Consider the following 16,556-nt stretch of genomic DNA (forward strand, 5'->3'; position numbering starts at 1 on the left):
AGATGCAGGTCCAATCCTTCATTGCTTTAAACTAAACCAATGTATTTGGCAGCCACTGTCCAATACTTACATACATAATACTAAATAACTCCCTTCAAAAGGTCAAATCACAAGACTACCACTCAGGCATATTTAGTGCTGATTCATCATGGAGGATCCACCGAGGTACTGCTCTACTTAAAGTCAGCTATTGTACTGAACCGAGTCACATGGTCAGGCATTAAATTATTTATATTTCTCCTATCTTCCAGAATAGGAGTAATTTTTTCCCATCTCACTGGGGAAGAATTCAGATATCTCAATCAAGTCCCAAAGCAACGGGGAAGATTCAAGGTTCTTTATAGGCATGTTTTCAGCTGATGCTTGAGGAGAGCGCCTGGGCTCCAGGGAAGAGTAGAAGGCCAGGTCCCACCATGACATAATGCTAGGGGCCACCTTCATATCAGGCAGCATTGTTACCAGCTCTCACTTCAAGAAGCCCAAACGGATAGAAAATTCAGTCCTGACTGCAATCCAGCACTAGTCAATGGTTCATTGAAAGACCTGTTTGTGAGACAGAGTCTAGAGGTCTTGCAAATCCTCCTCTAAAGTCCCAACACTGCTCTTGTGTTAAGACAAAGAAGAGCAATGGAGAGAACATTTGACTTGGTCCTGAGAGGAAACATTGTCATTGGGCCATGACCAGAGGTTACACTTTCATCCTTTTCCCAGGGTCAAGGCTGGGGCAGCCCATTTAATCAGTCCTTGTATGAACCACAAAAGTGTACCAAGAGGATGCTGGCCATGGGGTTACCCAATGTCTGTTTCATAAGAACCCTGGCAATAAACTCATTCTAAGTATCCAAATTCAAAATAAGAATAATAAGAAAAACAGTATAATGTGGGTCATACCATTTTACCTTAATGCCATAAAATCTGGCTAAATGCAACACTTAACCAGAGTAATTTTAATGAACTCACCTGCAATGCCTATTCATTTGCCCATTTTATCATTTATTTATGATTTATCATTTATTTATGCCTATTTATGATATTTCCTCTTTTTTATCTTTTAAGTATGATACGCTCAATATCACAAACTGCTTCAAACCATATACTAGAAATAAGATGTATAAGATATGCCATTCTTGGGTAAATTGTTGGTCTTTTCTGGGAAAATCTTACCTGCAGATGAGTCTATTTTTCACCAAGGCTGTAAAGATCTCCTGAAATAGTTTATGCTGGGGATGTTTGCTGAAGTTTCTCTCATTCTTGTAGTTTATACTGATAAGGAACAAACAGAAAAGCATTTTGTAATAGAAATCTTTTAGCCCGCCTCAAAGTTCCCAATGCAAAGTTCCCAAGTACAGACCATCTGTATTCATGTAGATACTGAAAAATTCTTGGGGTTTAACATATGGCTAAAGGCACATATCAACTGTTAAAAAAGGAACTAGAGGGGCGTCTGGGTGGCTCAGTGGGTCAAGCCTCTGCCTTCCACTCAGGTCATGATCTCAGGGTGCGGGGATCGAGCTCTGCATTGGGCTCTCAGCTTAGCAGGGAGCCTGCTTCCTTCTCTCTCTCTGCCTGCCTCTCTGCCTACTTCTGATCTCTGTCTGTCAAAGAAATAATTAAAGAAAAAAGGAACTAGAAAGTCAATTATAATTATAATGAAGATTATAACTGAGCATATATACTTAATTTCATCATTTAACTAAATTATAAATACTCATAAATACTTCATAGCTAAACTTGTTTGGAGGGGGGTAAAAGTGGATACAAAGAGAAAGAATGATGAGAACATATTATCTAGACATTGTGCATGAGGCAGTAAACAATTCTTCCCTGCATTTTTGCACCCACAACTCCATTGGCTGCTATAGCTATTAACACCAGTGCTTACCATACATATCTCCTTGTGGGTAATATGGATTTATCAAACACAGCCTAAATCCTTTCAACCGTGAAAGTTCCTATTGTTGTGATTGCTGATTGGTTGCTGTGTATGTGTATGTGTGTGTGTACATGTGTGCTTAACCAAGTCTGGAGGTATCCTATCTTCAGCTTCTTTCTTCTGATATAGCCAATTACAGAGGTTACAAATACTGCCAAACAGTCCACTTTAAAACTGGGAGAGGATAGAAATAATGCACAAAATGGTGACATCATTATAAAATATATGATCATACTATTTTTATGGATATTAAAATAGATCATGTTTAAGATCCAGACCAAATAAGCTGGAATTACATGAGTGTATCACCTCAAAGGCAAGTTCTACGGTCTTACCATTTGAACTGTTCTGCCTTTGCAGTCTTTCAGATGTCATTGGACAGTGTGTCCCTATCTTAGCCAGGTGAGGGCTGTAATGCATTCTTAGTACCCGAATACAAGCAGACTGACTGTGTAAGAATTTTTGAAGAATTTAGTGTTCCTCACTAAATCGAAACTGTGTAACGTCATGTGATTTTGTGGAATATTAAATTCATTGTCATAAAATGACAGGGAGACAAAGTCTAGACCAAATAAATAAATGATCATTCTAGAATATCCATCTTGATATTTCATGCCATTCATTAGATTTACATGGCACTTAGTGCCAAATGAAGTCAGCACATTGTAAAACTGAGAGAACCAGCTCCTGGAAGGGGAGTGGCCCACAGAACATGCAATTTCTAGGAGATCTAAATGGTGACAGGAAAGAGGAACATGGATTGACGGTTTCCATGTTAAAGATGAGGTGCTATCCCTTCAACTGAAAACCTTGGTTGCTTTGACAATCCCAGTCCTTTGCCACCACATCTGTTCATAGCAATGCCTTCTTTTATGCCTCCTCACTGCTGGCAGGGTATGGACAGGCCAAAGGCTGAAGACAAAGCCTGGAATTAGCCAGGCCAGGTCAACAACCTGGAACTTCTTTCTCGTGGAACAAGTGTCAAAGGTATGGCAGCAAGGCGTCCTGACACACCCAGGTCGGCTCCGGCTGCAGTCATTAAGCTGTATTTACACACTATTCTGGAAATGATTTAAGCATAATGAAAATTATTAAGAATCCTCATGATATTTTGATGAAGTCCCAAAAGTTTATTTTCGCTTTTGTTTCCTTTGCCTTTGGAGACATATCTTGAAAGAAGTTGCTGTGGCTGATATCAAAGAGACAACCGACGGAATGGGAGAAGATATTTGCAAATGACAGTACAGACAAAAGGTTGATATCCAGGATCTATAATGAACTCCTCAAACTCAACACACACGAAACAGGCAAACACATCAAAAAATGGCAGAAGATATGAACAGACACTTCTCCAATCAAGACATACAAATGGCTATCAGACACATGAAAAAATGTTCATCATCATTAACCCTCAGGGAGATTCAAATTAAAACCACATTGAGATATCACCTTACACCAGTTAGAATGGCCAAAATTAACAAAACAGGAAACAACATGTGTTGGAGAGGATGTGGAGAAAGGGGAACCCTCTTACACTGTTGGTGGGAACGCAAGTTGGTGCAGCCTCTTTGGAGAACAGTGTGGAGATTCCTCAAGAAATTAAAAATAGAGCTTCCCTATGACCCTGCAATTGCACTCCTGGGTATTTACCCCAAAGATACAGGTGTTGTGAAAAGAAGGGCCATCTGTACCCCACTGTTTATAGCAGCAATGGCCACGGTCGCCAAACTATGGAAAGAACCAAGTGCCCTTCAACGGATGAATGGATAAGGAAGATGTGGTCCATATACACTATGGAGTATTATGCCTCCATCAGAAAGGATGAATACCCAACTTTTGTAGCAACATGGACGAGACTGGAAGAGATTATGCTGAGTGAAATAAGTCAAGCAGAGAGAGTCAATTATCATATGGTTTCACTTATTTGTGGAGCATAACAAACAGCATGGAGGACAAGGGGCGTTAGAGAGGAGAAGGGAATTTGGGTAAATTGGAAGGGGAGGTGAACCATGAGAGACTATGGACTCTGAAAAATAATCTGAGGGGTTTGAAGTGGCGGGGGGGTGGGAGGTTGGGGTACCAGGTGGTGGGTATTATAGAGGGCACGGATTGCATGGAGCACTGGGTGTGGTGAAAAAATAATGAATACTGTTTTTCTGAAAATAAATAAATTGAAAAAAAAAAAGAATCCTCATGATAAGTTTTGAAACAAAATCTATACTTTTAATGCCATTCCGATCAAAATTCCACCGGCATTCTTCAAAGAGCTGGAGCAAATAATCCTAAAATTTGTATGGAATCAGAAGAGAACCCGAATCGCTAAGGAAATGTTGAAAAACAAAAATAAAGCTGGCGGCATCACCTTACCTGATTTCAAGCTTTATTACAAAGCTGTGATCACCAAGACAGCATGGTACTGGCATAAAAACAGACACATAGTCCAGTGGAACAGAGTAGAGAGCCCTGATATGGACCCTCAACTCTATGGTCAATTAATCTTTGACAAAACAGGAAAAAATATACAGTGGAAAAAAGACAGTCTCTTCAATAAATGGTGCTGGGAAAACTGGACAGCTATATGTAGAAGAATGAAACTCGACCATTCTCTTACACCGTACACAAAGATCAACTCAAAATGGATAAAAGACCTCAATGTGAGACAGGAATCCATCAGAATCTTAGAGGAGAACATAGGCAGTAATCTCTTTGATATCAGCCACAGCAACTTCTTTCAAGATACGTCTCCAAAGGCAAAGGAAACAAAAGCGAAAATAAACTTCTGGGACTTCATCAAAATCAAAATCTTCTGCACAGCAAAGGAAACAGTCAAAAAAACAAAGAGGCAACCCACGGAATGGGAGAAGATATTTGCAAATGACAGTACAGACAAAAGGTTGATATCCAGGATCTATAATGAACTCCTCAAACTCAACACACACGAAACAGGCAAACACATCAAAAAATGGCAGAAGATATGAACAGATACTTCTCCAATCAAGACATACAATTGGCTATCAGACACATGAAAAAATGTTCATCATCATTAACCCTCAGGGAGATTCAAATTAAAACCACATTGAGATATCACCTTACACCAGTTAGAATGGCCAAAATTAACAAAACAGGAAACAACATGTGTTGGAGAGGATGTGGGGAAAGGGGAACCCTCTTACATTGTTGGTGGGAATGCAAGTTGGTGCAGCCTCTTTGGAGAACAGTGTGGAGATTCCTCAAGAAATTAAAAATAGAGCTTCCCTATGACCCTGCAATTGCACTCCTGGATATTTACCCCAAAGATACAGATGTCGTGAAAAGAAGGACCATCTGTACCCCAATGTTTATAGCAGCAATGGCCACAGTCGCCAAACTATGGAAAGAACCAAGATGCCCTTCAACGGATGAATGGATAAGGAAGATGTGGTCCATATACACTATGGAGTATTATGCCTCCATCAGAAAGGATGAATACCCAACTTTTGTAGCAATATGGACGGGACTGGAAGAGATTATGCTGAGTGAAATAAGTCAAGCAGAGAGAGTCAATTATCATATGGTTTCACTTATTTGTGGAGCATAACAAATAGCATGGAGGACAAGGGGCGTTAGAGAGGAGTAGGGAATTTGGGTAAATTGGAAGGGGAGGTGAACCATGAGAGACTATGGACTCTGAAAAACAATCTGAGGGGTTTGAAGTGGCGGGGGGGTGGGAGGTTGGGGTACCAGGTGGTGGGTATTATAGAGGGCACGGATTGCATGGAGCACTGGGTGTGGTGAAAAAATAATGAATACTGTTTTTCTGAAAATAAATAAATTGGAAAAAAAAAAGTTTAGCTCCTGTGACAAAGTTTTGAGCTAATTAGAATAGGCTGCTGAAAACAAGGGAGATACTGCATTCTTACCTAAAATTTTCAAGTTCAACAGCTTCTGTGGACTCGTGCCACTGACCTCGGGCTCTGTGTCCACCCACCTTGATGGCGTGCTCGGTCTTCGTCATGCTATTTTGGGCACTATCGAAGTTAATGGCTGGAAGCTATGGAAACAGAAGCACAGAACCCATGATGGTAACAATAAAGAAAGTAACAAAATGTGGGAAAGGGGTAGATGGAGGCCGAATAAAGGGAATGAGTTTTTTTCCCAAACAAATAATTACCATGGTAGCCAAGCCAATGTAGTTTCCCAAGATTTAAACATCTTTGACTTAAAACATTTATTCTCGCTAACTTAGGCTGCTTTATTTCTCTTCATAGCTTGTAACACCGCCTGTCATACCTTTCAGTTACCTACGTATTTTTAGTCTGCCTTGATTATAGTGGCAGCTCAACATGACGAGAACTTTGAACACAGTCAGGCCTGGGCCTTAGGAGTTTTCGAAGCTTCTTGGGTGATTCAACTGTGCCACCAGAATAGAGTTTCCAGATCCAGCTAGAACTCTCCGGTAGAGCGTGAAACCCTAACCTGAGAATAAGTCATCATTCATTCTTCAAGACTTGCTAGCCACACAAAGTGCTTGCCAGGTGTCAGGGACATAAAGGTAAAGAGGATTCGATCTCTTTTAATGAGTCCGAACATCCTGATTAGTCAATCATATTTATAAAAGTCATGAATTCACCAAGAGAAAAGTAAAATTTTGTTTAAAAAAAAAGAAAAAATTTGCTTAAATTAACTATAGCAACTATATGTCCCCGTTTACAATATGAACTTGTAATTATTTATATAATAAATTCTAAGTTATCAATTCTAAAATAGTTTCACTTCCCAATAAGTACCAATAATTAGGATAATCGTGAGGATTGTTTTTTGTACCGTGATAAAGCTGAGCATAGTGCAAATACCTTATTCTTTCCAAAGTACAAATGAAGGATATTCTATAGCTAGTGAAATTATTACAGAGGAGGTAAGTAGAGCATAATATAAAAAACAAAAGATCTACTTTTTATTCTATGTATTATAATTATCAAATAAAGCTACTATATGTTGTACTTATCCACCCAAATATTTGACACAATTCCGCAAAAAGTTTTATCTCCCTATCCAAAAAGAGTATGTCTGACTTTCCATTAGGCAGTCAGCTTATAGAAAGGTGCATTATAATAAGGACATTGTTGGGCACCTGGGTGGCTCACTTGGTTAAGCAACTGACTGCCTTCTGCTCAGGTCATGATCCCAGAGTCCTGGGGACTGAGTCTCACATCTGGCTCCCAGCTCCGCGGAAAGTCTGGTTTTCCCTCTGGCCTTCTCCCCTCTCTTCCCCTCTCTCATTCTCTCTCAAATAAATAAATAAAAACTCTAAACAAAATAAAAATTTAAAAATACATTGTGCAATGGCTAGCAAAAAAAAAAAATCTTTCGTCATCATGTGCCAGCACAGTTGCATTTTCAAAACATTAATAATAAATCTTTCATCCTGTTAAACTACCTTTCTATCTCAGTATAGCAGGCCAAACAGTCCACAAACACCACAAAATAATAGGCCACGGGCACCCAAAAGAGTAAGGCTTATTAGCTAAGAGAACAAACCCTTGGCCAGATGCCCTGGGTTTAAAACTACCAGTAGGTAGCTGCATGATCTTGGAAATGTTACTAATCTCCCTGTGTATTAGTTTCCACATCATCGAAATGGAAGAAATAATAATAATAATAATAATAATATATTATATTATATATATTACACACATATATAATAAAAATAATAATAACATAATACTTATGTGCAGAGTTATTATGAAAACGAAGTGAGTTAGTATTTATAAAGCACTCATTACGTGCGTGGCATAGTTTCAAGTGCTTTATAAATACTCTAATAATCCTCATGATTATTCTCATCATGCAGATAAATTTGCTAACCAAATAAAATGTGTCCTTACAAATTAGATGACCCTTAGGTGTGATAACCTAAATGCTACTGGCCATGAAGTCACAGCAATGAGCAAATGTTCCAGGGTTACACAGGAAACATCACTACGTAGCAAACAGGAAGTGAATTTTCCAGGTCCAAGGTTTTTCAAACCACCTGCCATTCCCACAACTCCCAGAATACTGATCACAAGAGGGAAGGTAGCCAGCAGAGAGAAAAATAGCCCAGTCCACTCAGGGAAGAGGGGTGGGAAGATGCCGCAGCTTGCAGCCGTCCTCTTTGCCGGCAGAATAGGCAGCCGGGAATGTTGATTCCCAATGCCGGCAGAATAGGCATTGGGAATCAACTCATGGAGACTCAGTTGAAAAGATGGACTTGGCAGCTATAGTTGCAAAGACCATGAACTTATTAGAAGGAAACTTGAAGCAACCAGCCCTCTTCAGATGAAAACAATGTGAGTTCAGAGTCCAATCCACAGCCTTCTCCCTTGCCTCCCCAATTGGTCTCCATATTCATCACCATCTACTGCAGGAGGTCCAGTGAAATCTGTATGATACCATTCACCAACCTGGTATCATCACAATCAGGGTATCCACGTGAGCTCCCCCTTACATATTTCTTCATGTTAAGCCATTAGCTCTTTTAAAGCATACTACATTTGACAGATTATTTTGGGCAACCCAACATCTGAAACTTCGGACATAATAAATATATCATAACACAAATTGACATAGATCATTTTAAAGTGTGTCCTGTCCTTTCCCACAAGTGATGGACTTACAGGCACTTGGATTTGAAGCCTATTCAAAAGGCACAGGACTCAATCATTCGTCCTCATGACCACCATCAGCATGGACAATACTTACACAGAGTTCACTGCACACGAGGCACTGTTCTAAGTGCTTTGCAAGTATTAAATATAATTAATGCTCCTAACAACCCTATGAGATGAATACCATTTTATAGATGAGAAAAACTAAGGCAGAGAGAGGCTAAGTGACTTGCCTAAGGCTCACAGGGCTAGCAAGGGACAGAGCTTGTATTCAAATCCAAGCAACCTGCCTCCCTCTCCAACATGCTCAGACCTCCACCATCTGTGTATGTATCTCTAGTGATGAGAAACACTGTCCTGAGTCAGTCCTCTTGCTTTTCACCGTTCCACCTTGCCCAGTAAGAAAAATCTCTCGCTGTGTTCTGTTCCTGTCTTCCAGTCCAGTGTCATCTCTGCACAATATTTGAAAAAACTAAATTGTTTCTTTACATGTGTAGAGGGATTTCTGGGGGAATCCCCAGACTCTATGCTGTGAGGACAAACAACCCTTTGGAGAGGCCTCTCACCCACAAACAGCGCCTACTTGCCAGTCCCGGTAACCCCATCGGCAACCCCATCGGAACCTGAACCAGAACTATCCAGGTAAACTGCCCTCAATTCATGACCCACAAAATGGGTGAGAGAGTAAATGATCATTGTTGCTTTAAACCACTAAGTTTTAGAATGATTCTCTATCCAGTATTTGATAATACATCTACCATGGACTAAAATAAGAATCCACAAGTCCATATAACATAAATACATACATGAGTAAGCCAAACAGGTCGGTCAAATATAAAACTGTGCCCCAAGTTCTGGCATCGAATCGGTCATTTGTCCCAGAAACCACCTTAGTGTTTGACCACTCCACGCCTGGGCATGTGTTGCAGACTGATCACATTTCAGGACTCAGCTCTAACAGCCTCCTGGTGAGGACCTGCCCCTTCCTGGCAGAGCGGTTCACTCCCTCCCTGGCAGCATTTCTCCACTAACCTCTCTCATAGCACTTACCATACCTGGTACAACTCCAAGTTTACAGATCAGCCTCTTCCCTTTGAATATGGCCACCCTGAGGGCAGCATCCTATCTGTCTATCTTTGTGTCCTTAGCACCTCTCAGAGCCTGGCACACAGTATATACTCAAAGGTGAAACTGTTGAATGAATGCTTACTCTATCCCCTGTCTCTTTGCTAAACGGATTTATTGTTCGTCACTTTCCAGATGCATCCATCCATTCCACACTTCGGTTGCAGACAACATTTGTCAGCAGTGTGATGAGGCACTGGGCATACAGGAAGAAGGACAGCCATGGCCTCTGCTTTCAAGGCGTTCAGAGTCCCATGGGGTTGGGGAGGGGAAAACCAGCATGAGAACAGGCTGCAGGATGAGTGAACAAGGATTTGTTGTGGTAGAAGGAAGTACAGGGTGGGCCACAGACCAGGATGCCAAGAGTATTTCAGAGTATTCCAGACAGACTTTTATGGGTGGGAAGACAGACGACAGTTATGTGTGTTCTAGAAAATGAGAGGTACCTGAGCAGCCTGAATAGTAAGAGTGGAAAGAGACTACAGATTGAAGCAAAGGACTTTCCTAAAAATGTGTTTGTGTCATTTCTGATTGCAAATGTCAACACTCCCTATGACTTACAGAATCAAACAAAAATGTGTAGATGGGCCTTCAGACACTGCACAATGTCATCTAGCTCTAGGTATGACTACTTCCAATAGAAACACTTAGTCACCATTTTTTTAAATGCTTGTGATTTTCCTTTCATCAGATATCTGATTATTTTACTCACTTCACGGATATTGCCTTTCCACCAATTCCACTGAGGGAAAACTGGCCTATTTTCCAAGGACCATCTTCTTCCTGTGATTTGAGCTCAAAGTGGAGTCCTTATACCTGTCAAAATCCATATGTCCACTGTCCGTACCATTCCTTCAGGACTGTCTTGCCTTGTCATATGCTACAAGTGCCTTTCCTAGACCTCCATCCTTCAGAACACAGGAACTGTGCCTTATGCCTTTTCTTTCCTAAGTATTTATCAAAACCTCTTTTATTTTAAGGTAATTGGTCTATAATGAATTCATTTGTTCTTTCTTCTACCCTTGGTCTATAATGAATTCATTTGTTCTTTCTTCTACCCTTTTTACTTATTGCAAACCAATTTTTCAGCTTCCTGTGGCTTTGGATATAGGGGAAAAAAATCCAAATTCCAGCTTTTGGTAGATAACTTCAAGATTCATGGAAACCTCTGGTGAAAGCTCCAACCCTGCCCCCTCAGTGTTCTGTCCCACTGTTGAAACTATCCCACAGAATGGCAAGCTCTAATGTGGTTAAACAACGCACACAGAGATAGAGCAGTCAAGACAAAGAATGAAAATAGAACACGGAACACAAGGAAACAATAGAGAAGTGGCTTGGCTCATTAAAGATTCAGATAAAGGACATTCAGTTCTTTGCAGCTCTCTGCCTAAACCATAAAGTAAATTTCCTCTGCAACCAATTAATTGCCATTTGGGTCCATTTGCAAATAACAGGTCAGATCTTGTTAGATCAGAAATTCAGGTGAGTGAGACTTACTCCCAAATTTCCCTTTTCAAATTGCCTGCTAAATAATCTCAGAGCCAAATGTGTGACCCACTTGCATATTTCGATGACTATCTCTGTGTGTCTCACTCTACTTTGTCCCCAACCCTTACCCTTATTCTTCTTTCTTCTTTGGCCCTGGTTTTAATTTATGATAAACTGTCATACTTTGTGTATCTTTGTAAAAACCTCCTTACATTCTTTGTGTGACCCACTTGCATATTTCGATGACTATCTCTGTGTGTCTCACTCTACTTTGTCCCCAACCCTTACCCTTATTCTTCTTTCTTCTTTGGCCCTGGTTTTAATTTATGATAAACTGTCATACTTTGTGTATCTTTGTAAAAACCTCCTTACATTCTTTCTGGAATAAGCAAGATATAAATAATATAAATAAATGCTTGACGTATTCTTTCCAATATCATTCTTCTCTATACTATTTTACTAAAAGGAGAATAGGATGTTCAGAACAACATTTATTATTCCAAAATTAAAAATGAATTAATGTTTAACAAATAGAATTAGGAATGAATTTTGTGAGCCTTGGGATCTTCATATCATTGAGGACATTTTCATTTCTTCTTAGAACCACCTACTTCCTGAATAATTCAAGCATTACAAATATGCATTTTTATACATGTGAAAGACTTTGCAAAAAGCTATGCCATGCAAACTTGTCAGACAACAAACTGCAAATTCTAAAATTGGTTAAAGAAGGAAGAACAATTAAATTCACTTTCGTTAATTCCACCAGGTTTTAACAAGAAAGTGGTGTTGAAAGGAGACACAATAGATCTAGCAACATGAGCTTCAAAGTTGGAAAATTAGAGGCAAAAACCACCATTAGAGGGGCACCTGGGTGGCTCAGTCAGTTGAGCTTCTGACTCTTGATTTCAGCTGAGGTCGTGATCTCAGGTCATTGGGATGGAGCCCCACATCAGATTTGGCTTGGGATCTCTCCCTCTCCCTCTGCCCCCACCCCACTCACACATGCTCTCTCTCTCTCTCTCTCTCTCTCTCGTAAATAAACAAATAAATCTTTAAAACAATAACAACACCATTGGTGTTTCTGTTACTCTGGTCATGAAGTTATACATGCTCATGACAGAACCCACTCCTTTTTTTTTTTTTTTAAGATTTATTTATTTATTTATTTATTTGAGAGAGAGAGAGAGAGAGAGCGCACAAGCAGGGGGAGTGGGAGAAGGAGAAGCAGGCTCCTCGCTGAGCAGAGAGCCTGATGCGGGGCTCAATCCCAGGACTCTGGGATCATGACCTGAGCTGAAGGCAGAGGCTTAACCCACTGAGCCACCCAGGCACTCCGGAACTCAATTCTTAAACCGTAATTCCAATTTAACAAAAAGTGACCAAGAACTAACTAAACAGGATACAGTAAAGCAGAGGCAAAGTCAAAGTTGCTGGCATTGAGAAATATGTAATCTCTTCTAGAAATAAGAAAGAACATAGTGCTACAACCGTGAAAGAAAGTGCTTTGGGAACAGCAAGATTGCTTCCAGAATGCAAAATAAAGAAAAGGCTTTTTTTCCGGAAGCAGTGTCACTCGATTTGGGTCTTAGAAATAGATGAGATTTTATAGGGAAGAAATTTGGGAGAAGGGAATAGTAAAAGCAAAAAGTAGAAGTCTTTGACATCATGGTTACATCTTAGGATGTACAGTGAAAAAGAATGGGAACTACAACCAAAACCATATGTGAGTTACCTTGCTTACCTTCTAAGAAAGAATGGATGTGATTTGGGGGTAATTGTTCATGAAGGCTTGTGAGCAGCAAGCCAGGGAGTTTTTTTAGCAGCGTAGAGATAGACAAAGAGCAAGGTGATTGTTGACACAGCTGGATGGAAAGAAACTGTTCCTGAGGGCCACAGTATGAATAACAGAGAAGAAGGACTGACCAGGTGAAAAGATATTTTATGCCCCTGTTTACTCTGAATCAAGGATTATCCAACTATTTTTTTAACTGGAATTTAATTTCCAAAATCATTTAAAAGGTATCTTAGGGGCTAGAGGCATATACTGCAAAGAGGCTGTTTGGGTTCAGATCTGTATTCCAACCATTAGCTGGCTCTATGATCTTGAGAAAGTCTCTTAATTCCCTGTGCCTCATTTTCCTAATCTATAAAAGTGGGAGATGTGATTACTAAACAGCGTGATACACCAGACACATAGTAAATGTTCCCAAAATAAAACTACATTATTTGGCCTTTATGTGCCATCAAATCATTAGGAAATCATCCTTGACTATAAATAAATAGACAAAAATGTACTTCTCAGTTAGTTTGATGGATATAACCAAATCTATGAGGATTCCCACAATTTGAGCTCTTAAACAAATTTACTTAAACACAGGGCACCTGGGTGGCTCAGCGGGTAAAAGCCTCTGCCTTCGGCTCAGGTCATGATCCCAGGGTCCTGGGATCAAGCCCCGCATCGGGCTCTCTGCTCAGTGGGGATCTTGCTTCCCCCTCTCTCTCTGCCTGCGTTTCTGCTGCTTATGATCTCTGTCTGTCAAATAAATAAATAAAATCTTTTTTAAAAATTTACTTAAACAAGTACGGCATAGTAGACTTTGGTGCCAGGTCACTGCAGTTCAAGAAGCATCCCTATCATTACCAGTTAACAGTGCTGTCTACTGTTAATATTAGAATTAGCACTTGCTGTGCTGTTCCCCAAATCCTCATGGATGGCCTCAAATCTCAGGATCCTCCCAAGTCTTACAGAAGTGAAACCAAAAAGAAAAGTGTAAAGATAATTTCAAGCAGAGGTGCAATTCTTTTGTCCATGTAATAAAAATATAAAAATGCTATCATAAAAATAGCCAAACTCATCCATTTCTGGTCTTTTCATGAGATAAAATGTGCAGCAAGCATCAAGAGCAGTACTGTAGAAACAGGGCAGCATGAAGAGGAATGGAAGGGAGAAGAAAGGAAACTCAGTAATCAGTGTTTGGGAAAAAAATCAAATTCCCTAAAGTTCCAAAGAGTCAAACACTGGGCATTCAATAGAACAGTACACTGTTTCTAGACTGAAGGGCTTTGGTAATTAGGACACATGGCAATAAGCAGAAAATAGAGCAGGGCCCAGCCATGAGAAGAGAATAAAAATGCTATAGACCCTGAGTCTTGGCAGAACCTAAACCAGGTATGAGAGAAACAGCCACATGAAGAGAAACAAGACATACTTAAGAACTAAGAAACACAGGTATATTATTGTTCATAAAAATGTTAAATCAATTCCTTTAGAAACATGTCAGTTCTCTTTTATTAATGCATGCACAACCTTTGAAAACATTACCTGTTGTTTGCTTGACTGGACGTTCAAAAGGCAGCGAAGTCTTTTAAGATCTGAATAGTCCCTAGAAGAAAGAACACAATGTCAACCGACTGAAGATTCTCGGAGAACTAGTCAACCCCCTGATGGCATTGCCCCTTCGAGGCCTGTTTCATAAATGGAAACCTACACACACTAAGCATTTCCTTTAGAACTCTAGAAATAATCAAACATTTCAGTAAACACCATAACCCAGAGTAACCATTGTCAAGGGTCTACTCTATTTCTCAAAAAGCCATTAAATCTTGTCGCTGGCCACTGTCTGAGATACTAATTATCAGGAAGGGGTTACCTGGTGGTGATTCCTTGCTGTTTTTTATCAGTTGATTTTTCTGTGGTCTTCACCTTTTTATCTTGATCAGGCATTGTAAAACATCAATGCCCCAGAATTAACATTGCATGCCTTCCAAAATAAACCAGAGGGAAAAACTTTAGTTGGGTTGTGTGTTCCAAAATATTCTCAGGTCAAAAATCATTTTATAGTACTTATTTAAATATGCAAAAGCTAACATTCATTTATAATACAACAATAAAAATGTTAACATGAGATTGGAAGAACAAATATTGTGAAAATGTCTACGCTACCTAAAGCAATCTACACATTTAATGCAATCCCTATCAAAACCCCATCCATTTTTTTCAAAGAAATGGAACAAATAATCCTAAAATTTATATGGAACCAGAAAAGACCTCGAATAGCCAGAGGAATATTGAAAAAGAAAGCCAAAGTTGGTGGCATCACAATTCCAGACTTTAAGCTCTATTACAAAGCTGTCTTCATCAAGACAGTATGGTACTGGAAGAAAAACAGACACATAGATCAATGGAACAGAATAGAGAGCCCAGAAATAGACCCTCAATTCTATGGTCAACTTAATCTTCAACAAAGCAGGAAAGAATGTCCAATGGAAATAAAGACAGTCTCTTCAACAAATGGTGTTGGGAAAATTGAACAGCCACATGCAGAAAAATGAAACTGGACCATTTCCTTACACCACACACAAAAATAGACTCAAAATGGATGAAGGACCTCAATGTGAGAAAGGAATCCATCAAAATCCTGAGAAGAACACAGGCAGCAACCTCTTCGACCTCAGCTGCAGCAACTTCTTCCTAGAACATTGCCAAAGGCAAGGGAAACAAGGGCAAAAATGAACTACTGGGACTTCATCAAGATCAAAAACTTTTGCACAGCAAAGGAAATAGTTAACAAAACCGAAAGACAACTGACAGAATGGGAAAAGAGATTTGCGAACGACATATCAGATAAAGGGCTAGTGTCCAAAATCTATAAAGAACTTATCAAACTGAACACCCAAAGAACAAATAATCCAATCAAGAAATGGGCAGAGGGCATGAATAGACATTTTTGCAAAGAAGACATCCAGATGGCCAATGGACACATGAAAAGGTGTTCCACATCACTCGGTGTCAGGGAAATACAAATCAAAACCACAATGAGATACCACCTCACACCAGTCAGAATGGCTAAAATTAACAAGTCAGGAAATGACAGATGATGGCGAAGATGTGGAAAAAGAGGAACCCTCCTACGCTGTTGGTGGGAATGCAAGCTGGTGCAACCATTCTGGAAAACAGCATGGAGGTTCCTCAAAAAGTTGAAAATAGAGCTACCCTACGACCCAGCAATTGCACTACTGAGTATTTACCCTAAAGATACAAATGTAGTGATCCGAAGGGGCACGTGCACCTGAATGTTTATAGCAGCAATGTCCACAATAGCCAAACTATGGAAAGGACCTAGATGTCCATCAACAGATGAATGGATAAAGAAAAGGTGGTATATATATATATATATATATATAATGAAATTATATATATATATATAATGAAATACTATATATCTATATCTATATATATATATAGATATATATATATATACAATGAAATACTATGCAGCCATCAAAAGAAATGAAATCTTGCCATTTGTGATGACATGGATGGAATTAGAGGGTATTATGCTTAGCGAAATAAGTCAATCAGAGAAAGACAACTGTCATAT

General features: G+C 39.6%; 1 protein-coding gene across 7 annotated transcripts in view; it reads right to left on the reverse strand.

Annotated features, from left to right (window-relative positions):
- The window catches only part of NEK10 (NIMA related kinase 10), a 228,195-nt gene that overhangs the window by 195,643 nt on the left and 15,996 nt on the right, over positions 1-16,556 (reverse strand). For 6 of the 7 annotated variants that reach the window (XM_044252584.1, XM_044252587.1, XM_044252586.1 and 3 more), the window contains exons 2-5: positions 14,826-14,936; positions 14,498-14,558; positions 5,833-5,963; positions 1,165-1,263 (exon numbers count right to left, since the gene is read on the reverse strand). In XM_044252584.1, the coding sequence (XP_044108519.1) occupies positions 1,165-1,263; positions 5,833-5,963; positions 14,498-14,558; positions 14,826-14,899 (365 nt within the window). In that variant the 5' untranslated portion in view covers positions 14,900-14,936. Of the gene's footprint in view, positions 1-1,164; positions 1,264-5,832; positions 5,964-14,497; positions 14,559-14,825; positions 14,937-15,563; positions 15,577-16,556 lie in introns of those variants that run through there. The other variant, XM_044252583.1, reaches the window with a different exon arrangement.

Source organism: Neovison vison, chromosome 6 (assembly GCF_020171115.1).
Source record: "Neovison vison isolate M4711 chromosome 6, ASM_NN_V1, whole genome shotgun sequence".
In the NCBI taxonomy this organism is placed as follows: Eukaryota; Metazoa; Chordata; class Mammalia; order Carnivora; family Mustelidae; genus Neogale; species Neogale vison.